Raw genomic sequence first — 25277 nt, forward strand, 5'->3', positions numbered from 1 at the left:
ATCAATTTCTTGTTAATTTTCTTGTGTAGTTAAATTGTCTTACTCTGTTTAACATTTTAAAAATATATTGAAAACGAAAATAATAGGAAACGCCAGGAAACCAGAAAAAATGGAAACAGAGTGCCAAGTTAACAGAAAAATCTGGCAACATTATCACAATGCTATAATTAAAAAAGACGATCGATTATAAAACATATAGCACTATTAAAATAAGAAAGTGAAACTAATCGAACAAAGTAAAATAACATACAAACAGAACACAATTTGCGATCTAGTTTTTAATTAGTTGTAATCATGGTGCATATCGACTGAACCAACTGTGGTAAGAGGCATGGTCACAATATTTCATGAAGAGAAATTCCTTGAGCAGATGTTATGGCTCTGGTCGCAAGTTCTGATGGTTATAAACCTATTATTATGTGAAGAATACTGCTGCATGGTGCTGTATCCAAGTCCCACATGTTAACAGTATGCTTCGGACACATCAATATAGGTACGGATAACATTTCTATCACTAAGTGGTAAGGAGTAAGCCACAGTAATGCTATTTAGGTCAATAAGATTAATGGCTAACTAACATTTTAATGTGGGTGAACAGATCTCGTGATACATTTATTGGATTTTTCATATTGAGAATTTTCACAAAGCAATTAGAGTATGTGATTGTTATGTTCAGCTACATTGTAGCAAGCAGAGGACTTCTTAATCAAGCATCGCAAGGGCCTTCACAGCTTCCAGATCCTCAATTTCAGAGATGGTTCTACTTGGCCTGCAGTAGACAATAACACCAAGTCAGCAGTACACAGAATCAATTCCAGGGACTTGCATTGTATTGTACTAATCATTAATAGAAAGCCTTTAACCCAACACTGTTCTTATTACCCAAATCAATGGCATTCATTTTGTCAGGTGATATGGTAAAAAATAAAACAAATGCGAAAAAATACTAAGAAAATGTAAAATTGTAAATGGTGTTTGTATTCTGAACCAAAGAGAAATAGCAATGGATTTATGCTATGTATACAAGGAGGACAAAATAGCAATGTGAAGGAAAATAAACAAATGCAAAAATCTGTAATTAAAGGACGAAACTCAAAAAACTTAGTGGGTGCTTAGAAAAGAATAGAGAATTCCTCTTCCTGTTATAAAACAGATGTCCATGTACCACCAAGTTCCTATAAAATGCGACTTGTTGCAAATTTGATGGAAACTTATTGATCCGTCAATGTAATTTTCTTCAGCAAGATGAGTCCAATTTTATCAAAATCAGAAATGGCACAACAAATCATGAGAAAGAAATAAGAAAAAAACAACAAGATTCACCAAATTTTTCTTAAATTTAGTTTTTCTTACACCTGTTAGGAAAATGTTTTATTGAGCCATTGGCAACCGTAGCCATGTGAAAACTGTACGTGAAAAAGACAGGTTATATTGCAAGCTAAAACACTAAAACAACATCCAGTCCCATAAACATTAAGGATTTCAATATTTAAATAAAGCATTCCAACTAAAAACACATATGCAAGCTCACAGCCTCGAAATAGTTTAAAAAACAGGTTAATAAATTAGCGTTTATCTTCTAAAGGAAGTGAAAATAAGTTGGCACAATCCTGAGATCACTGCAGTTGGCAAATCTGAGAAATGGTCTGGCTTTACCGATGTACAGGAGCTTCAAATTGCCATGTACAGGTTTTCTTAGGTGTAGAAAATGGGTTCAACCCATTTAATTACCCTGGATTACTTGCTTCCTGACCACCTGGTTTTGAGTCTAAGCAAATTAAGTCTCACTCGCTTTAAATTCTGTGGAAATGGACTGAGTGTGCTAAACACCAGTGTTTGACTTTTAAGATAACACAGGGGCTGCACAGTTAGGGTGAGAGGCTCTCTGCTGATTACATGTGAACACATGAGCGTATGCATGTGCCCATGTGTGCAGGGACAGCTTGTGAGACTACCGTCTAGCTCAAACTGTATCTGGGCACAGGTAGTCTGTTGCAACAGGGACAACTCAGATATTGGTGCTGACCTGACCTTATTCTTTGAGTGGACATTCATATTGTAGGTCTGTAGTGTTTACTGAAAAGACTGAGCTTATAGTGAAGCCATTTTAGTGATGTCTGTGGGCATGTTATTTTAGCACCTAGGCCTGCTATCTGTGCCCTTTAGCCTAATGACATTTTATTGTATATATTACTTTAATCTTTTAGAAACAATCACATTTGTGATGATCTTTTCTTCCCTTTATCGTGCTGTCATTTCGCTTAGGCAATTACTTAAATTTCTTAGCACAACATTCTTCACTCTGCTTTATTCAAGGCTGCAACAAGATAGGGTTGTCGGCACAAAGTGGTACACCGCATCTCTAACATTTCACAGAAACATATATATTTTTACATGGGGACACTTTCTCAGAACACTAGCTGTTTTATTATAAAAACATTTGTCTGTCCCATGCACGTTAGAGGGAAGTTCCAGCCAGATGCCCACTACCATATGCTGTTTGATTACACTACAGCTGCTTGCTGAGACTGCTAGTTCCCTGGCCAGTTATGGGGAAGGTGTCTCATTAGACAACAGGCTTCTTCACTACTGTCATGCTGAGGTATGGGGGATGATGTCTTCCCGGGGGGTCCAGAAGGGCAGATTAGGCCTTATCCTGCTGTGCTCTAACATTAGTGGCGTAGGTAGCAATTACACATCTTGCTTAGTGACATTATGGTGGGACTTTTCTTGTGTTTCACTTTGTTATTTTATCTAAGACGCAGCTGATTCAATAAATCTTATTAACCCATTATCTGCTTTTGTTTGTTTTTGCATGTAACTGAGAGAAAATGTTGAGATCTGATCCACCATGATTTCCCTGAGAAGTCACAATGTCATGTGCTTGGTTGCCACAGAATCACCTCTGCACGTGGACATCGGTGAGGTGCTGTTAGCTGTCTGGAAACGGATTAGGCCGACAGTTGTCACATGTTGTGGGATTGAACTCAGTTCCCCACGACTCATGTGATGCTGCCGCCCAAATCCAGCAGCCTCATTGGTACAATGAGAGCCAACATGACAAGCTCACTGCATTATCCCTGATGGGAGGAATCTGTGCCACTACACAATCTCCCTGTACCTAGGCCTAGAGATACTGGGGTCAGGTATCAATTTTGGGGTAAACGTACACCAAGTGCAAATCCTCTGTTGCTTTTGTGATAACTGTACTCTTTATGGCACTTTAAAAACTGTCATATTTCCCTGGCTCAGCCATAATCAGATTCCAGACCTCTGCCCCTACTTACTGGGCCAAGTTAATTACTCCTTTGACCAGCAGGAGGATCAGGATCAAAGGCCTCTTCACACAGTAGAGTCATTAACAGTGCTTGGCCCAATTCCTTGGCAAGGACAAGGGTGGAGATGAAATCTGCTAATTAACACTTCACACTGCACCTGCCCTCGACAATTCCATGCCCTTAGAAACAATGGGGGAAAGGCCAGGCCTTTGCAGCCAAACACAGTAGGGTTATTTTCAGTTTTTGTGGAAAGGGGTCAGGCAGCTGTATCTGTTGAGAGAGCCCAGGCTCAATCTCCCATCGAAGGACTTTCCATAGGACACTTGAAGATGCCATGTTGAAATGTCTCAGAATGCTGCACAGGTGGGTTGGGCAGTAGTGGTATGATGATGTGGCAACCTCCTGTTGGGCAGAGTTGCACGCTTTCCAGAACTTTCCACCCCCTCTTAAAACCTCCTGCACAAGGTAGAGACACTTGAGTAGACACCAGATCTGGGATCTGGGGCTGCGGTGCCAGAGAATTGTCCAGCTGGAAGAAAGAAGACCTCTGAACCTCAGCAAGTAATGACTATAGGACTCTGAAACTTCAGCTGGCACCCAGGACTAGGATGGGTCTCTCCAGGGCCACTGATGCTGGACCAGTTACGTCTCCAGAGGAATTGTAGGGGGAATGAACCTGCTGGAGGGTTTCCTTGGGACTTCTACTTCTGTGGACTGGCCTTTAACCCGAAAAAGTGCAATTAACTGTGTAAAGCGCTCGACTTCTGGCAAGCGAAATCGCGCTAGGAAAATAGAGAAAAAGTGGTCCACGAGCCGGACAGAAAACAGCGAGCCTCGCATGTTTTCTGTACTTGGTCGATGCGCTCGAGGAGGGCTAGCCACTGGAAAAGGCATGACGTATGCATGCCTTCGACTAATGAAAGCAAGCAGATTTTAATAGGCAAGCCCACGAACCAATGAAAAACACTGACATGACGTCGACAGGGCTCTGAGCCCTTTTCTAATACCTAAAGCGTCTCGCTAGCGATACGCATGCGCGAGCGCATGCGACGCAGGCTCGACCCTAAAAAAAAAATGTCTGGTTTAGTCGGACCTGCAAAGTGTCAGCCATCTAAGGTTAAAATAATGCATATGATAATATTTTGCGCATCACTGCAAGGTCCAAAATAGATCGTGCGAATAATGTGAACTCAGATACCAGTCTGAAAGGTATTGATTTAACCCCTCTGTGCCCCCTTCCAATTTTATTTTCTGTCTCCTCATTTGAGCACCGGATTGTTAACTATTCTCCCTTTTAAAGGCCTCGTGCGTGCTGCTGCTCATGTCGGGTTGTGTGTTTACACTATCACTGCCATTGCATGCCATGGAACACCACGACAAGCCTTCTCGGATCGTCACTGTGAGAGATCTGGCAGCTTAGCTGAGACTTTAGTCTGGCTCCCGACAGCAACATTCCGAGTCAGATTGAGCCGCCTCTGCCCTTACAGATTTGGGCATTTGCACTTCAAGACGAAGGCAAATTTACTCCCTGCTGGACTAGGGTTGCCAATTCTGTACTGGTGGTGATGATGGCAGGCGCTTTTCAGGGAAGGTTACTTAAGAGTCTGCAGTGAAGTCAATTTATGTTACCAGGCTAATTTCCTACTGCTGGTAAGGTCAGACCTCTGCTGTGGGATAGTAATAACGTCAGGAGGGCAAAATCCTTAGGCTGTTGGATGAAATTTCACTGCTTTGGTCATTGACTATATTTGTAATACAGTGTCTCTCAAAGTGTCACACCTGAGGCTGCAAAATGTCACATATTAGCACACTACAAACACAGAAATGTCACACATTAGCAGACTAGAAACTTGGCAGCCCTGTTTGGTAGGTTTTCCTGGGTGGCAGACAAGCCTGGGCCCAAATACTGCACCAAATCCATGGCCAAAAAGGTCATTTTTTTAACAGGAATGTTGATGTCTCCATGTTGCATTTTGGGGGCTTTGTGTTAGGGGCACTAGGTAGAGCATATTTAAAGGACAAAGTGTAGGAATATATAATGGAATAACATTTTCATTATGAATCAAATTTCTTTCATTCTTGACTCCCAAATGTAAGCCAATGTGCATGAAAGTTTACTTTTTCCAAACTGCCTTCTAGATCACGTGTTAATATGGGTGACCCCAAACTCAAAGGTGTCAAATAACCTCTATTTCTAAACTCAGTATCTTGCATGTTTTTGGACAACCAAAAATCACTATATATCCCTGCAACCAGAAGGGTCTGATGGACCCTTCTGGTCGCAGAACTGTACGTTACTTAAGTGCAAAAAGCTGCAGATGAAAACTTTGTCACCAATTGTTCTTTTTTCGTACTTCGCTTCACCATTTTTTGATTTCAACAATAGTTTATTTTTAAATACCATCAGCAATCTAACCATATTGCAGTTTTCTGAAATGCACAGCTTTCTGGGTTCACCTATGAGTTTCTCACCTATTTGCACCACAAACTGCAAGATCGTTAACACACACAAAAACAGAAAACATGGACTACCAGATAGAAAAAGGCAAAACTATTTGGTAAAAAATGTTTTTCTTTTCCAACTATGCTTGTTCTTGAAAATTATGATCTTATCACAGCAAACCTTTTGTTGATGACATTTCTGGGGTAAAATATACACATTTTTACACAGCACATTTTCCCACAAAAACAACATTAAGCAATATTTTAGCTATGTTCTCACAGGTCTGTGGATTCCCCTGGACGTAAAACAAGAACATAGTTAAAATATAGCTAAATTTTGTTTTTCGAACCCCCAATGCGTGTGAAGAAAATAACGTATATTTGGCCTGGAAGCCTTTTATGAAAAAAAAGTTATGAAGGCCTCCGTGCAAAGTGCCCCAAACATCAAATAAAGGGCTCAGTACTTGGCGTGAAAAAGCCTCAGCAACTGAGGGGTTAACAAGCTTTACTTTTAAATACTCCAAGTTAATTATTATGCTTCTCAAGGACAAGTTCACAGAAATATATTTTGGTACCAAGGAGTCACAGGGGAGATAGCAAAGTGTCAGTGAAAGATACAAAGATAAAATAAGTGCTTCTTTGGAGAGCACTTAGCAAGCTCAAGGTTATTTTTAGACAGCTATTCAACACTATAATGGATCACTTTGATTGGTCCCTGGGGAATTCATATCTACCGGGCTCAATTCAAACTTGAAGCCAAAATAAGCTTCATCACAAAAACAGCTCACATATTGATAAGCCCTGTTTACATTAGACCTATATGTGAAGATAGGAAAACAAATCAAATTGTATCTTAGGAGAAAAATGAGGGCATTCTAGCAAAATGATTGACCGTGATTAGTCTCTATGTATCGTGGATAACTACCCGAGGAAGTTTCTAGTCACCACTAAATGCCTGGACACTACTGTTGATTGAATGAACTGACACTGCCTAAATGAATTAAAAGCTGAGATCCTAATGGTGCCAGTGACTAGAGAGTTGATCAGTCCATTTGACTGACTTGCTTCTTAAGAAGCATTTCCACATATCTCCCAGAAAGTAAAACATCTTGTCTAGGATTTTGCCTCCACACCAGATCAATGCGGTCAAACATATCAATTTCCAGCTATCCTTGCTTTGCAAAATCCATTGCCCCTCACCTGGTACACAACCAGAGCCATGGTCATGGACCTCCTGTTTTCTGGAATATGATCTCCCCCCAAAAAATCAACAGCAAACTGAAAAGAGTACAAAAAACCCCAATAATTTGCCCTGACCTCAAGAAAAAAGATAGTTATACCTGCTCTGAAAGCACTCCACCAGCTTCTGGTGCATTCAAAGATTAATAAGCAACATTAATAAAGCATTCTGAGGTAAAGGCTCTGCTGCCACATTATGCCACATTACATCCCTTTAACATCCCTTGACTCCACTACTGAAAACGTTATTAAACAATTAAGCTTTAAATGGCAAAAGTTTGGATTTTGATCTGTTGAAGTTCGCAGTTCCAGACTATTAAACCTTCTGAGCCCTACACTGAAGGCAGAACCCTATCCCCTCACGCAGACCCTATATTTTTTTATAACAGATTTTTCTAAACTCCTGTGCGCCTTTATAAACTCAAACTTACACAAAATGACAATTGTTGGCGCTGCCACACTCAGCAAGGTACTGACTTTCACATGTTTTTTTATTGTCCACCCCTATCTACTTTTTGGTCCCCAATATAGTCTTGCATTTCAGCAATTACTCAGATCTCCTTACCAATGCCATATGAATTACTGTTTTTGGATGACATGCACGAAATGTGGAGTTCTTTCAAGCCTCTTGGAAAACTGGTGGACCTCTTGCTTTCTATTGCAATCTCTATTGTTACTTCTAACTGGAAATCTTCAGAGAACATTACTCTCACACAGTGGTGGAACTCTACATGTTATCATCATAGACTTGACAGCTACAAGCTTGATTCAACAGGAACTTTCTTCAAACCTGATCAGCAATGGTTGCCATTCAGTAACTATCTCTCATGCATTGTGAAGGTAATTTATTTTTCTCCTCCTTTTAAAAATGTCATATATATTGCCTGTTTTACTTTTTATATATACGTATTTCATCTTTTATTTACTGTAACTATTGTCTATCTTCTCTCTCTCCTTTTTTCTTTCTTCTTTCTTTATTCAAAATTGGAGTCTTTGATACTATATTGCCTAATTCATGTACATGTTTAACACGTATTTTATAAGTACAATATTCTTTATTTATATATATTTCCACAACTGCATATCTCTGCTTAGGCAATATTAAGTTACCGTATTTTCTGGCGTATAAGACGACTTTTTAACCCATGAAAATCTTCTCAAAAGTCGGGGGTCGCCTTATACGCCGGGGGTCGTTTTATAAGCTGGTATACGGCACAAACCCTATATTTTAACAGGGAAAGTAGGGGGCCGTCTTATACGCCCAGTCGTCTTATACGCCGGAAAATACGGTAATGTTCTTGTATTTGATTCAATAAAAAACATCTTAAAAAAAAGAAACATATCTCCTGCATATAAACAAAGTCTAAAAACAGAACAGGCTGGAATTTCTCTGAGCGCATATGAGTCTAGTAATATCTGTTAGTCTGGAAAGTACTGGACAGTACATCTAGTTGGACTATGGCTCCATCTGTCAGTGGTTCATCACCACATTTTCTAGTACAATATAGTAACTGTAAGATGATTGTCAGAAATTATCAACTTTTGTGCACTCTTCTACCAGATTTTTGCCTTCTGTAGCTGCACCAATCTTTGTTGGCACTTTTTACCTGCCAACCAGTGGTGAAGTGCTTGTGTACTTCATAAGTCCATAGTATATGGTACTACATATATCCAGGGTCTATAAATTAAATACTATTAGAGGGCTGCAACATTAATTGTGCCACACCCTAAAGTAGCACTAACATGTCATGTCTCAGGCCTGCCACTGCAGCTGGTAGTGCAGTTTAGAGCTGCCCTTTCGCATCTACTCAGCATAAACCTTCCTTTTTAATACATATGTCACCCTGTCCTCCTTATAAGGTAGGCCCTGAAAGCCCAGAGGGCAGGGAACATGTTATTTGAAAAGTAGGACATGTATATATTACATTTTAAATGTACTGGCAGTTAAAAATCGTTTAAGTTGATTTTTCACTGTGGCAAGGCTGGCCTCCCAGAGATTGAGACTGGTTTACTCTATTAAGTTTTGTGCCCTATTACATTTAATAAGGGTTAAGTTCAATTTGGGAGCAGCTAGAAAATATTTCACAGATTTCTTTTAATAGAAATTCGAAATCCACCTTAATGGCAAAGTTGGATTTTAATTTACTATTTTGAAAATTATATTTTTAGAAAGTTGTAATTTTCCTGCCTAAACCTAAAACTGCCTTACTGCCAAGGTCCAGGAGTTACCTAACCCCTGCTGGCAACCCTTGAATGAGATGTGTAGGTACAGATGACAATGGGCATGGGAGTGGGCAAGTGTGAATCTTCCTGAAAGGAGTGCTGCTGAGGATCTATGCCCCTGTCTTGATTACACTACAAAGATGCCTGTCCTGGCACACACAGAAGAACCTGACCTCAGCAGAAACCTGTCTTTATTTCTATAGTCAGACTGCTGCCAAACCCAGTGGAGAATGGGGGACTGACCAGAACCAGTTTAGGAGGTAGACAGAGGACACAGGCTGGCACTGGGTATAAAAGTAGCAACCCCAGAACCTGAAATCAGAAGTCTCCAGGATCTGTGAAGGCTGAGAAGAAGCACTGCCCTGCTGTTTGATGCATGAAGGAAGAGTGGACCTGCTTGCCTTGAGCCCAGGGCACCAGAAGTGATTCCAACGGTCAGTCGTTGAACTACAGGGATACAGCAAGTTTCCAGAGGCCTTCCCTATTTCTTAGATGACCAGACCCAACCGGTCCTGACCTGGTCCCCTCTGCTGGCCTCTGTGGAGTGTGGCCTGACCCTCAAGTACCATCCTCAATGTCATAAATCTTTGACTGGAGTCAGAGTGCACTTCTTCCTGCCTAACTGAAGGTTGCACCAGATCTGACAAAGAGCCCCGGAGAGCTGAGCATCTCCCAACTGAAAGCTTCAATGTACCCGATGCAGAGTGGTGCAGAGCTCTGCAGAGCAGTGCTGTGCAGTCCCCTGCTGAAGTCAGAAAGTAAGAATTCTAGCAGTATGAAATGGGTCCTGTATCCTGCCCATGCTCCATCATAGTCAGCATGAACTTGTGACTTTGTCCAGGTCCCGTTCGACCCTCATTTGACGCTTTGCACCTCTTGGCTCTATTTTTACCGAAAACTTTAAACATTTATTTTCTGGGTCTCCTTACTGTTTATTTGCTGTTTTAGTGCCATTTTATTCATTAAATCTTACTCTATTTTCCTAAATTGGTTTAGGATTTTTCTTGTGGTTTCACTTCATTACCATTTGAGTATTGCATAAATACTTTACACATTGCCTCTAGGTTAAGCTTGACTGCTATTGTGCCAAGCTACCCAAGGGTTAAGCACAGGTTTATTTAGTGACTCTTGTGGTTAACCCTCACAAGGATTGTGATTATTATTTGAGGGGTGGGTACTCACCGCCCCTCAACTAGTACTCCCAAATTCTTACAGTGACAATGTAGCACTATGCCTTAATATGATAAACAAATAACCTGTCCAATGCTCCAAAAATCTATTCCACCTTTCACTATGGCGAGTCATAATTTATCAGGTCAAGCTATTTTTAGGACTAAGGAGTTGACAAAGAACAGGTGTCTGTTCAGTCAGAAAGTGGAGGAGCAATAAAAGATGCCTTTAAATCTTGTTGTTATGTCACATTTGCTCTGTGTTCGCAGACAGAGTTCAAAAGTCAGTTTGTCTTACACTTCATTTTCCTTCTGAATGCAGAGTTCCAGGACTTTGTAAGGTGAACTGTGTGACCTGCTGTTTAGAGTGTAAAATAAAAGGATGTAGGGTGTCAGTTTTTTCCTGACACACAACATTTAAATGACTAAGTCAACAGTACAAACATTTCAAAATATATTTCAGTAGTTGTGAAAGCCCATTAGTAGGGGCGAGCACAAAGCGCTCCGTCCCCTGCTGTAATCTCTCTTTGGGATTCTAACCACGCCCATGTCACGTCAGTTCCTTACATTGATTTGTGGGCTTGTCTTTTAAAATCCGGTTGCTTTAATTAGTGAAAGGCATGCATACGTCATGCCTTTTCCAGTGTTTATCTCTCTTCGATCTCACCGACCAACTACTGGAAAGAATACAAGGCTCCATGTTTTCTGTATGGTTTCTGGACTACTTTTTCCTTTTATTTTGCGGCGCGATCATGCTGTGTTTTACTCAGTGCGATTGCGCTCGTTTTTTTCCACTTAATGTGGCAAGAAAAGTCTGGTTAGGAGTTTACAACGCTAAAAGCTTTAACTCAATGAAATGCGAGACCTGTTGCATTGCAAATGCTTGTTTGTATTTCTGTGTGATGAAAAAAACATTTTAATAGGATGAAAACAAATCAGAATAATTTACATTTTGATGCGCAAAGGATATGTTTTTTTAAACCCAATTTTTACAGATTGTTAATACAATATATAGTTTTGGGACATTTCTTGGAAATGTACTGTGTGTAGATGACAATATGTTACCACATCATGGTTTAGTGATATATTTATTAGGAGTGAGTTTTTAAACATAAACTGGGAAACATTCCTGCCCTGATAGCAATGCTGTTAGTAAACTAAAAGAACGCCATGGGTCATGTGCCCCCTATACGTGGGCTAGATTCTTGTGGTACATGCAGCAAACTTTAGTCTACTTAATCCAAAAAATTGCTTTTTTGTACTGCAGAAATGCTGAGGTCACAAATTTGAAGGTGCAATCATATGTGAGAAGGAAGAAAAAGGCAACTCTGTAAACTATTTGCCTAGGATCACACAATTTGAGACCCGTTTACGGGCCAAGTACATTACAGTTAGCTCAAGTAGATTATATATGTTACTCAACCTGCAGGTCTAGTTACAGTTTTATGTTTTTTCGAGGCCTGCTTTCACTTAAAATAGTACCATGAAGAGCACATCTTAAAAAATAGTATTGATTACACAAAATAATGTTAAGAGTCAGAGATAAAATAGCAATAATAATACTTGCTGGTAGTTTCCAACCGGGGCTGGAGAATGGCACTTTGCCACTCGCACTTTAACACTACCTCGATCAATAAGTACCTTGCAGTCTCATATGAGATTAAATGGAGATCAATAATATCAACCTACATTTGTATAACATCCAGTACATCTCCTACTAATACATAGTACATTATCATTTCTACCTATGTAACCTCCACCTAACCTACCAACCACTGTATTCACCCATTATATATTGCAATGCAGTGGTATGACGAGTTTGTGGATGCCATATTATTGTAATGCAATATAATGCATGCAACACAGGGAATCATCACCCTCGGTTCAATATTGTTTACTGTAGCTAGATATGTATTTTACTGATCTTACTTATCTAAAATAGTGACTTTTAATTCTACGCTTAAACAAAACACTTATGTTACGCCAGATAAAGGAAATGAGATCCAATTATATAAACCACTTTATCAAAGGTACATGTTTGCTTAAGAAAATATTTCAGGCGTAAAAACCACATCTATTGGTTAGACAGTCTCCATTAAGCAAATTCTAATGCTCTTTGGTGGATGTTTCATTTCTTAATACTAGATCACTTCATAATAAGACTGTTAAATTATTTCAGTTTTTTTTTTTTAGAAAACCGCACACAGGAATAAAACGTGCCCTGTTTTGCACAGTTATAGGAAACAAACAAAAGTGAAAGCGTGGAGCTGTGGCCACAAAACACACTTTTCTCCCACAGAAGATTAGATCTCCCCTCGCCACATGGAATGTTTACTGGGGCCTATTTGTTTTTGCAATAGCCTACAACGAGACAAAATGACATTTACTTGGGCCACGAGGTCACTGCTTGCGTGCCAGAAAGGAAACTGTTCAATGGAACAGTCACAGATTTCAGGCACACCCTTCCTCAGTCTGTCATCGGCATGACCTTGTGCCACCTTGAGCTCAAAAGTGGTCCTTATAATTGTAAAACAAAATATTACAAGTATCTGTATAAAATGAAGCTAATTACACAGTGTATGAGGTTGCACGTAGATTTCTCAGTGAAAAGTAGGAGAGCTCCATACAGCCATCTTCCTCTGTTCTATGATGGGGAAGACGCTCCCATTATAAGCGTTTTATATAGAATGACTTAAAAGGCAGAAAAAGCACATCTGGGGCTGTGTTATGGGAGTGGCCTGGGTGCGCAACAGGCATGTGCGCCTGCTTTGCCTGCCCCACGACCCTTTGGTATTACAGAAGGGGCCACACAAGTGTCTGCAGTAGCCCTGGTGCACATATAGCACCAGCGCTATCACCAGAGAGTGTTCCCTCATTTGAATGAGGGCGTGGCACCATGCAAATGAGAGAATCCCTCTGTCTCTGCTTCCGGGCCGTACTATAGAAGTGAGCGTAGAGGCAAAGAAGCTGTCAGGAGGTGCACTGACAGTGCGCCCCCTAATGCCAGCCCTCTGGAGAAGTGAAAGAGGGTCCCATGGACCCCCCCCAGACATCCCCTTGCAGGCGGGTGCAGTCACTCACTGCACCCACCTGCAAGGGGATCTCTAAGCCCCTTTCAAAGTGCAGACGGGATGCTGCCTACACTGTGAAACACGGACCAGCTTTACAGCAGCCGCTCCATTTGTCACATGAATGCAAGTTTGTGGCTGCCCTGGGGGGAGCACATTAATGCTAACGGTGCATTTTCCTTGTTTGCAATGGGGGCACCATTTAAAAGGTGCACCCAGAGCAAACAAGGAATATGTGCCATACCTGTGATACAGCCCCAGAAATGTAAAGTAAATCAAATGCCTTTTGCAAAACAAAATCTTCACCTTTCTGTGCTGTTCATCATAGAAAGAACGTAAGGTAACTGAAGGGTTAGTTGTGATGATCACAGTTTGATTTATTCCTTTCCTATTTAAGTTAGTTTTGAAACCCCCTTGTGAAAAGGAGATATATTTCACCTGTTGATTTAACTCAAAGCTCTTTATGTCCTGAAGACTTATTTGAGTTACTCAGAAGTTATCTAAAATGCTCTGGTTCTTCTGTGCCCAGGTCTTTATCTGTTTCAATATTGTCTATCTTGTCTAGCAAGCTTCCAGTCCTAGTTTTCATGTTTACCATTCTCTTACCCATTTCAATGTCAACTGTTTGCTTAAATGTAGGTCATGGCAGAGGGGGGCGCACAACCACATCTGCTTTCGCACCATGTGACCTCTCCTGAAAGTCAAGTCGTTTTAAATCTTCATGCTGTCTGCTTTGTTACTTCACAAATATTTATGACGGCAGCTTATTTAAGTATGCTTAACTTATTATTTGCTTACTTTGCAACAGAAGATATTCCCATTCACAAAGAAAATAAGTTGTTTTTCATTACATTAATAACTTGTTCTATATATTGCAAATTATGGCAGTTTCGCAATTTCTAGGTGCCATAGCTTTTATGCCCATTTTTGTACTATTAATCAGACATTACTTTTGATTTGGGCTTTGGAATTAGAGAAAAGTTATTTTTGCTTTATTCTTTTCTCCACTATCAACATTTTTCCAGGCATTCCAAAAATCCCTGCACTCCTCTTCTGAGCCTTTAACTGACTGGCACAGTCAAAGTTGTTTGTAATGTACTTAAAGTCTATATTGTTGTGGATGTTAAAGAAATTCTGTCTAATGTTCTTAAAATTGCTCTAATGCTCAATTTTTAGGTCTTGATTACGGACAGTTGTAGGACATATAATGGGCTTTGAGTACTCGCCTTGCTCATAATTCGAGAGCTTTATCGTCTATTTTAGCTTCCTTCTCCTGATTTAATAGCTTCCCTCCCGATTCTTGTGCTTCTCTCATCCATGGAGCATTTTGGTTTGATTGTGTTTGACTATGAGATGTAGCTTTTCATCTTTGACGTTAGACTTTGCATTGTAGTGCAAGAAGGGCCTATTTACTGTCCCTCTCTCTTCCTGGCCCCTCACCCCTTTTCTGCCCCAGGCTCTCTTTATCAATAATTAACTCACACATTAATGTGTGACTGACATCTTTAAGTGGATATTAAACCATTTCAAGGCAGCTGATCGTGAATGAACATTTGGGTTCAAGTGCACACAAGGTGGCCATCTCAAAAAAGGTTTTTATTATGTTTTCAGTGAAATCAGTCCAATATGGCTACAATACATGCAAACGCATATGAAGTGACCATCATGTAATGATTTTTCTCAAGTCAAAACAAAGGCATTCTAAGATGGCGTTGCAAGCATTCGGGCCATCATGGAATTATTTTTCTTGAGTTTGAAATAAAATGACCTTTGCTCACTTACATCCAATTCAAGAGTAAGTTATGCATGAGAAATTGTGATTTTTCAATTGTTGTGATGGGTAAAGACCTATTAGTTTTGTGAATTGTATCTTTAGCTAAGTAACACTTCCCCCAAAGAGTAAGCCACGCCGAGTCAAGAAACAGCTTTCCTTGTGAGCCCCACTTTTACTCTGTAGGGTTAATGTTTGATGGTGGTGGTGCTGAAGCCCAAAACAGGCCCACTCCCATGCACTGAGCTGACAACCCTTTACAACCGTTAATGAAGGAAACCTCAAAGGTTTCTATCAAACACGAAGGAGCAGTCAAGAATAGTCTGACCAAGCATGGCAAAAAGCTTTAGAAATAAAAAAGCCCAATGATGCAGCCGTATCAAAATTACAAGAACACAATTGTTTTTTCATTTACTGATCCGAGATGGATTGGACACAAAAAAAAGGTTATGCTCCAGGGGAAGGACAGACATTTAAGGGGAAGGCAAGACCACAAATTAAAAGCAAGCTAACGAGAGTGACAGTAAAGCAGTGAGTCGGCTCTAATCCCACTGTAACTTCACAATAGGTTTTTAGTAACCAGATATTGAACTTTCTGGTTGGCGAGACCTAAAAATAAGTTGGAGTGCTCCTCAGTGGCGAGGCTAAGCATGTTAAAGAGGGTAGAACAGTTGCCTATCTCCTTTGTCAGTGCACCTATATACTTGTTTCCTAAGCAAAATAGGTAGGGTGGGGGAAGAGAGTAAACTAATATGTTACTTACCTTCGGTAATGCCTTAATTGACAGAGACTTCTAGCTGCAGATTCCTTACCTTAGAGTGTTCCCTCATGCATCACACTGGATCTGGAAATTTTCAAGCTGAAGGCCTGTGTGCTGGTAGGTGGCATCTTTCAGCTCTGCGTCATCCACACTTGAAGTGACGTGCGCAGTGTCTATGTAGGTGCTACCCCAGCATGCTGATGTTTCTTTTCATGACTTTCCATGCCAGAAGCGCGGAGCCATGAAGAATACTGATACACTGGTGTACGTTTCTAAGGCTCTTAGAAGGGTGACCTTATGAAATCAGTTTGCAGAGTAGGGCGGATTGTTAAGGAATCTATGGCTACATTGTCTCTACCAGATAAGGTATTACCAAAGCTAAGTAACTTGGTAATCTGATATAAAATTCTAGCTGCAGATTCCTTACCTTGGAATGGATACCCAAGCTGTACCTTCCAGGAAATGGGGCTGCAACACAGATTAAATCAAAGTCCTGTAGAAAAGATAGGTAAAGTGCCCATCATGACAGACCTGACCATACATTGAGTAGTGTTTGATGAACATGTGCAAAGATACCTATGTTGATGACTGACAGATGTCCAGGACAGGTAGTCCATGGTCGCAGCTTTGGCTCTGGTAAGATGAGCACGCAAGCCCTCAGGGGACTGTTTTTTGACCAATGCGTAGCAGATCTTTATACATAGTACTGTTCATTGTGGTATGTTCCTCTTCTGCATGGTTTTCCCTTTCTTAGCACAAAACTACCCCACAAGGAGTTGATCATCCACTAAGAACTCTTTTGTTCGATCTAGGTAGAACAACAATGATCTTTATGGGTACAGACCATAGAGAACTCTCCTCTTTCTTCGAAGGGTGGGGCAGAGCAATGAAGGTAGGCAAGGTGATGTTTTAATTTACATGAAAAGGTGTTACAACCTTTGGGAGAAATGAAGCATGGGTCCGCAGAACCAGTTTGTCTTAGTTAAAGGTAGTATAAAGAGGATGCACAACGAGTGCCTGCAGTTCATGACTTTACTGGCCGATGTTATTCTCACTGAAAGAGGTGCACTGATGATAAGCAGGTGAAGTGGACAGTTATGCAGCGGCTTGAAAGGCGCACACATAAAGAAGGTCAGGCCAAAGTTAAAATCCTATTGAAGAATGATGAATGATCTTGGAGGAAACGTGTTGTAGAACTTTGAGGAATCTAGTCACAACAGGTAACTTGAACAAAGAAGGTTGGTCCAGCAATCGCAAGAATGCCTAAATGGTGAACAAGTAACCTTTAACAGTGGCCTTAATGGAGCACTCCTGGGTCAGAGAAAGAACAAGCAGAAGAACGTGGAATAAGGGAGCAGAGGGTACAGAAAAGGGATCAATATCCTTGATTCACACCATGCTATAAACCTGTCCCAACAGCAGGCACATACCCTCTTGGTGGAGGGACGCCCAGCTGCCAGCATAAAATCACAGACTTTGGGAGCAAGTTTAAATCTATTAACTGTTGCCACTCAATCTCCAAGCATAAAGTCTGAGCACGCACAGGTTTGTGTGCAGAACCCTGCCCTGCTGCGAAAGAAGATCCTCATGAAAGGGCAGCCTGTATGGACCAATGGTGACGCTCAGTAGCTCGGAATACTAGACTCTCTGTGCCCAATCTGGTGCCACAAGAATGACTTGGGCCCGGTCAGTCCTGCTTTTCTTGAGAACTCTGGGCAGGAGTAGTATAGGTGGAAAGACGTATAGGAGGATGGAGTTCCAATCGAGACGAAAAGCATTTAAAAGAGAGAACCGCCTTGGAAAATCCAGAGCACATAAATACCGACGTTGGGCAGTCTCAGCAGTGGTGAACAGATCTAACCAAGGGTCTCCTCATCTTTGAGAGAGACCTTGCACCACCTCTGGCTGGAGACGCCATTTGTGATCCGCTAGGCTTTGATGGCTAAATTTTTTGCCCTGGCGTTCAATGAGCCTGCCAGGTGTTGAACCACCAGGGAAATGGCCTGAAGTTCCAGCCAGGTCCAAAGGTGCGGGCTTTTGAAAAAGGGTCCATGACCCCACCTAGCCTGTTTGTTGCAGTACCTTGTGGCAGGGGTGTTGCACCACCTTCCCTTGATCAAAAGAAGAAAGGCCTTCAATGCCAGCTGGATCGACTGGAGCTCCAATAGGTTGGTGTGAAGCACAGACTCCGCCAGAGACTAGAGTCCTTTGATCTCCACTTCTCCCAGATGGCCGCCCAAGCCCAGGAGTGACACATCTGTCACTAAAGTAAGCTCTGATTGGGGAAGGGAACTGGGTTTGCAGCTGACCCAGTTTCAGTTCTTTAGCCACCACTGCAGGGCTTTTGCAGTTCCCTCTGAGATCTGGATCAGGTCAGAGAGATTCTATCCATGCTGTGCTCACTGAAACTTCAGGCCCCACTACACAGCCCTCATATGACAATAGGCATGTGTTACAAGAAGGATGCAGGAGGCCATGAGGCCCAACATCTCAGAGTCAATCTTATCAGGCTGAAACATCTGTATCATAGGCTAAATATCCTGGACTTGCCATTTGGGATGATAGGCCCAAAACCACAATGTGTCTTTAACAGTCCCGATGAAAGGAAGCATCTGATAGGGAGCCAGGTGTGATAGTGTATCTCAGGGAAAGCAGGAGGTCTGCCACAGTCTGGAGGTGGAAGACCACTGTTTGGGGCGAGCCCAAAAGGGGATGTTATAGCCCTTCTGGATTGTCTGCAAAACCCACTTGTCTGATGTTATGGCTTGGCAGTGGGGCAGGTGATGGCTGATACTGCCTCCCACTAGTACCTGTGCTGGTAGAGGGGTAAACTAAAGGGTTTTGAAGGCTGTGGCTGCCAGGGGGTTGTGGACTGACAAACTTCTCGCTGGTGGTCCCACATGTTTTGTGGCAACCGCTGCCACAAAAAGGCTGGGAAGTCTCTTGGCCTTGGTTTCTGGACGGGAAAGGACATGGTTGATACCTCCTACCATAGCGATGGAAGGGGTGAAAGGCAGACTGGGTTTGGAGTTGAGCAATGGACAGGTGCAAGGACCTGACCTTAGCTCTGCTATCCTTAAAGCACTCCAACGCAGAGTCCACCTACTCACTAGAGAGGCAAGAGCCATCAAAGGGTATGTCCATGAGCGAAATTTGGACATGCCCTGAAAATACAGGGATCTTAGCCAGGTTTGGTGAGTAAGTGCCACTGGCAATGAAATTGCTCTGCTCAGCGAGTTCGTCACATCTGATGGTGAACTTTGCTGCATCCCTCCTGTCAGCAATGGCTTGGGAGAGTATGGCTCGGGCCTCCTCAAGAACACAGACAGCACTTGCACAACTGAATCCCACACGGTGTGGGTGTATCGGCCAAAAGGCACACAGGCACTCACGACTGCAGTGTTAGGCTGGTGGAAGAGAAAATCCTCTTACTGAAGAAATCCAGTCTTTTGGATTTCCTATCTTGTGGAACGGTAGAGAACACGTCAAGATTGTTCCTGGAAGTGAAGGCTTGAACATAATGCTCTCTGGGAGGGGGGTTGTTGGGTGAGGAAACTGGGGTGTCCAGGGGCAAGGCACAATTGTCCTGTGTACAGAAGCCCCTGTGGAAGGCTTGGACCAGACCCCAAAGAGGACATCCATAAGAGCTATGTTAAATGAGAGTAACGGTTCGGAGGGGGCAATTCCCAGCTGAAGAACCTCTGTGAAGATGTTCATCTTGACTGCCATTGTGGGCAACCCAGGGTCCAAGACCTCAGCTGCCGTCCACACCAAGACTGCAAATAAGATCAGGCCAGTATCTGGTGAGGTGACTAAACAACTGGCATCTGCCAGTATCTCATACCAGTTGTCGTCTGGTTCATCAGCGGGATGGTGATAATAGTAAGGGTCCTCAGACCCCTCCCAATTGCCACTGCATCCAGGCCTTTCAAAGGAAAAAGGCACTGGCACAGATTTGGAAGGCATGGTACCGGACGGCGCTAGAGTCTACATCGGTCGACGCTCATCCTTCACCATGTCAGAGTCAGGTATGATAATGGGGCCTTCGCTACCATAGGGCATCAGCAGTGCCTGAAGCCACAGTACTGGAGTGGTCATTGAGTAAAACATCAGTCTCATGTGTAATAAGGAGAAGATAGTCTGATGCATTAGATGAGTAGGTTCTTTTTAATAGGAGTATCTTATCCACAGTGAAAGGAGACAACACCAGACATTCAGCTCTTCAACAGCTCCCTCAGAACCTCCATCTCCAACACTCTAATCTGATGTCAAGCATGACATCAGTACTAGAGATGAGGTCCCTTACATTCTATTGTTAACATTCTACCACACACCTTTCCCCTTAAAACAAATACACATTCCTTCAATTCAGAATAACAAACAGATAGGAAAAAAACGAATTATAAAACCTAAGGAACACAATGCCTTAAAAAAAACAAATAATAAAAAAAAAAGTTATATAGAAGAAATATACTTTGAACGAAGAACCTTATAAAACACACAAATACTTCATAAACATTACATTTTCTTTGAAATGACAACTCTGTTAAGATTCCACACCCTTCCATCCTTAATTTTCACTGCATTTCTGAATAACTTGACAACTTCAAACAGACCCATAAACTTACTTCCACTCTTACATAACCTAGGATTTCTAATTAGAATCTTGTCCCCTACTTCTACCTCGATATTGCACGCGTTCTTCCTCCTATCATAGTTTTCTTTCCTTTTCTGCCATCATTTTTCCTCCTTTTCCTTTTCTTCCTTACTCATGTCACACCATGATACACATTAATTCTTACCCCAACACACCCAACCTGGTTCCAACCGTGTGTTAGTCTTTCGGCCCCTGAAAACTTCAAATCGTACTTTACTGGTCGTGGAGTGAGGTGACAATCTGTATGCATGTAGGACATTTTTAAGACCATCCCTCAAATTCCTGTCAGCCGCAACCTCCAATTGTATGCCCTCTTTTATGCACTTATTAAACCTTTCCACTGTCCCATTGCCTTCGGGATGGTACAAGGAACACCTCCTATGCATAATGCCTCTGGCCTTAAGATACTCTTTCATCTCAGCGGGCACAAACTGTGGCCCATTGTCAGTCTGAATAGTATTTGGCAAACCTTCACGACTGAAAATCTCATTAAAGAAATCAATTACTTTCTTGGCTTCCATACTACTACTGATACCTAATTCTGCCCATCTCAAGCACTGGTCCACTAGAACTAAAATATAATTACATCCGCCTTTTCCATGGATTGGTCCTACCACATCAACTGCTACAACATCCCACGGTTTGATAGAAGCTTCTCTAGCACACATAGGTGGCACTCTTGTTTTGTATACCTTGTCACTATTGCAGCAATCATGACAATCTCTTACTTTCCTTTCAATCATGAGATCCATGCCTGGCCACCAATAGTTAAAGTGAATGCTTGCTTTCGTTTTACTCATACCTTGATGTCCTTCATGTCCTAATTCTATGATCCTCTCGCTCAAAGAAGTTGGAACAACTAACCTGAACCCATGCAACAAAATATCATTTTCTACAGACAATTCATCTCTCACCTTCCAAAATCCTCCTAATTCCTCATCACCCTTCACATACGAGTTCCATCCATTACTGTGTTCTTTGCATACTCGTTGTAACACGGCGTCCTCCAACACCGCTCTCAGCCACTCATCTTGTTCCACAATACCTCTTGTTACACTGCAAACACTAATTATATCCTCTTGGTTCTCCCTCGAACCCTCTTCTGTTTCTGTACTGAGTCTTGACAAACAGTCAGCAATCTTATTACTGGGGCCAGGAACATAAAGCATCTGGAACGCAAAATCCTGTAATCTGACAACCCACCTACTAATCCTGCCAGAGATCATATCAAGTCCTCTTTTCATGAAGACCTCCACTAGAGGTTTGTGGTCAGTGAAAATTTGAAATTCTTTCCCCCACACAAAATTCTTCAATTTATTCACAGCCCAAAACGCACTCAAGGCTTCCTTCTCAATCGTAGAATAATTTGCCCCCGCTCCTCGCAAAGTCCTGGAACAGTACACAAGTGGTTTGAGGTTATATTCTCCCACATCTTGTAACAATACTGCCCCAAGTCCTTTCATACTGGCATCAGTCATGATTACACACTTCTTATCTGGATCAAATGAACTTTCAACTGCTGTCAATTCTTTTTGTATACTTTCAAATTCTTCTTTGCACTCATCATCCCCCACAAATTCTCTACCTTTCTTCAATAGTTTTCGCATGTTGGTCGTTTTCGATGCTAAATTTGGCAAACATTTTGCATAGAACTCAACCATTCCCAAAAAGGTTAACATTTCTTCTTTTTTCTCTGGTTCACGTAAACTCAAAGGGGGTGATTCCAACCCTGGCGGTCGGTGATAAAGCGGCGGCCAACCCGCCAACAGGCAGGCGGTAAAAAAAAAGGAATTCTGACCCTGGCGGAAAACGCCAACACAGCCCGCCACTTTAACACTCCGACTGCCACGGCGGGGCAAACAAACAGCGCGGCGGTCACCGCCAACAGGCAGGCGGCAGACAGTGTACCGCCCACCCTATCACAACTCACCAATCCGCCACCTTTTCCGGGGCGGGAGACCCGCCGATAAAAAGACGGCGGAAACAGACTACGAACGGGAAAACGCTCACCTATACACACTCCACGAGGAACCTGGACAGCATGGAACCCGAATTAAACATCCTACCAGCTATTGTCTACCTGCTCATCTACCACGAGTACGAACGCCGGCGCAGACGACAACGGTGAGTACTGCACCTACGACACAGGGGAGGGGGGAGGAGGAAAGCTCACGGGCACACACATACGCGACACACCCACCCCCCCAACTATCTACACACCAATGCAGAGCAACAACTCAGAGTGACACCCCCAAACCCCCCGGAAAAATGCAAAGACATAATGAAAATGATAATAAAATTTATGTATAAAATAGGTTCATTGAAGTCATGGAAAATCATCTATATGAAATATAAAAAAAAAAAATGAACAGTGCGAAATCTAAATACATAGGCAATAAGTCCAGCTCATTTTGTTAAAGTTCCACAGTCCGTGGGCCAATGTCCACAAACACATGGGCAAAGCCCACACAGGAGACCAGATACCGTTGGAGAGAACACTGCTGGGGCATCAGATGATAAAACTACAGGCACCTCAGGGGGAAGGGAAGGGGGGGCACCTCAGCCACAGGAGTCCACGACACCAGATCCACGAGGGGCCTCCATGCCCACTGTACCATCCTGGAGAGTGCAAAGCCACAGTCTCTCAAGTCTCTACAGTGGGTGGATTGCCCACTGTGCCATCCTGGGGAGTGCAAAGCCACAGTCTCTCAAGTCTCTACAGTGGGTGGTTTGCCCACTGTACCATCCTGGGGAGTGCAAAGCCACAGTCCATCAGATGGATAACCGAGTCCACTGGTATTGGAGGAGGCAGGGTGCTCAGAGTGCAGCGTGAACACCAGCTCGACACAGAACCGGCACTGTCAATGGGCCAGCGGTGCTTGACAGGCGGGGCCAGCGGAGCGGTGCTTGAGATGGGGGGGCCCAGCGGAGCGGTGCTTGACAGGAAGGGCCCAGCGGAGCGGTGCTTGAGATGAAGGGCCCAGCGGAGCGGTGCTTGAGATGAAGGGCCCAGCGGAGCGGTGCTTGAGACGGCGGGCCCAGCGGAGCGGTGCTTGAGACGGCGGGCCCAGCGGAGCGGTGCTTGACAGGAAGGGCCCAGCGGAGCGGTGCTTGAGATGAAGGGCCCAGCGGAGCGGTGCCTGAGATGAAGGGCCCAGCGGAGCGGTGCTTGACAGGAAGGGCCCAGCGGAGCGGTGCTTGACAGGAAGGGCCCAGCGGAGCAGTGCTTGAGATGAAGGGCCCAGCGGAGCGGTGCTTGACAGGAAGGGCCCAGCGGAGCGGTGCTTGACAGGAAGGGCCCAGCGGAGCGGTGCAGAGACGGCGGGGCCCAGCGGAGCAGTGCTTGACAGGAAGGGCCCAGCGGAGCGGTGCTTGAGACGGCGGGGCCCTGTTCAGCGGTGCTCTTCACGGCCGGGCCCTGTTCAGCGGTGCCTGTCTTGGCGGGGCCCTCTTCAGCGGTGCTCTTCACGGCGGGGCCCTGTTCAGCGGTGCCTGTCTTGGCGGGGCCCTGTTCAGCGGTGCTCCTCACGGCGGGGCCCTGTTCAGCGGTGCTCCTCACGGCGGGGCCCTGTTCAGCGGTGCTCTTCACGGCGGGGCCCTGTTCAGCGGTGCTCTTCACGGCGGGGCCCTGTTCAGCGGTGCTCTTTACAGCGGGGCCCTCTTCAGCGGTGCCTGTCTTGGCGGGGCCCTGTTCAGCGGTGCTCTTCACGGCGGGGCCCTCTTCAGCGGTGCTCCTCACGGCGGGGCCCTGTTCAGCGGTGCTCTTCACGGCGGGGCCCTCTTCAGCGGTGCCTGTCTTGGCGGGGCCCTGTTCAGCGGTGCTCCTCACGGCGGGCCCTGTTCAGCGGTGCTCCTCACGGCGGGGCCCTGTTCAGCGGTGCCTGTCTTGGCGGGGCCCTCTTCAGCGGTGCTCTTCACGGCAGGGCCATCTTCAGCGGTGCCTGTCTTGGCGGGGCCCTGTTCAGCGGTGCTCCTCACGGCGGGGCCCTGTTCAGCGGTGCTCTTTACAGCGGGGCCCTCTTCAGCGGTGCCTGTCTTGGCGGGGCCCTGTTCAGCGGTGCTCTTCACGGCGGGGCCCTCTTCAGCGGTGCTCCTCACGGCGGGGCCCTGTTCAGCGGTGCTCTTCACGGCGGGGCCCTCTTCAGCGGTGCCTGTCTTGGCGGGGCCCTGTTCAGCGGTGCTCCTCACGGCGGGCCCTGTTCAGCGGTGCTCTTCACGGCGGGGCCATCTTCAGCGGTGCCTGTCTTGGCGGGGCCCTGTTCAGCGGTGCTTGTCCTGTCTTTCAAGGGAGCCAGACCTGGCCAGGACTCCCCGCTTAGTCGCCCTCCGACCGTGCGGTTGCTGGCCCCTCCTGTGATGGAGTCCTGGGCCCGTGGGTGTCCTCCGTCACACCCGGTATGGGGCTGGTGGGGCCCTCCTGGTCCGCGCGCCTGCTGGCTGACTTCTCCGCCCTGCTGCCCTTGCCCTCCTTCGATGAAGCTCTCTGGCCCTTGCCTCCCCTTGATGTTGTGGCAGGTGACGGGCCACGACTACGCTCCTTGGTGGCAGCCTTCTCGCGCCGGCCCTTTGTTTTTCGGGTTCTCTTCCCAGGGGGTGGGCTGGCTGTCCCCTTGCTGCTGGCCGATGTATCTGCACTAGGAAAAGGTGGACTCCAAAACCCGTGCACAATG

General features: G+C 44.1%; 1 protein-coding gene across 1 annotated transcript in view; it reads right to left on the reverse strand.

Annotated features, from left to right (window-relative positions):
- Positions 1 to 601: 601 nt before the first annotated feature.
- Positions 602 to 25277, reverse strand: part of HOATZ (HOATZ cilia and flagella associated protein) — a 152753-nt gene continuing 128077 nt past the window's right edge. Inside the window, exon 6 of the mRNA XM_069225013.1 lies at positions 602 to 769. Coding sequence (XP_069081114.1) covers positions 703 to 769 — 67 coding nt within the window. The 3' untranslated portion in view covers positions 602 to 702. The remainder of the gene's footprint in view (positions 770 to 25277) is intronic.

The sequence above is a fragment of the Pleurodeles waltl genome, chromosome 3_1, assembly GCF_031143425.1.
Source record: "Pleurodeles waltl isolate 20211129_DDA chromosome 3_1, aPleWal1.hap1.20221129, whole genome shotgun sequence".
NCBI classification, from domain to species: Eukaryota; Metazoa; Chordata; class Amphibia; order Caudata; family Salamandridae; genus Pleurodeles; species Pleurodeles waltl.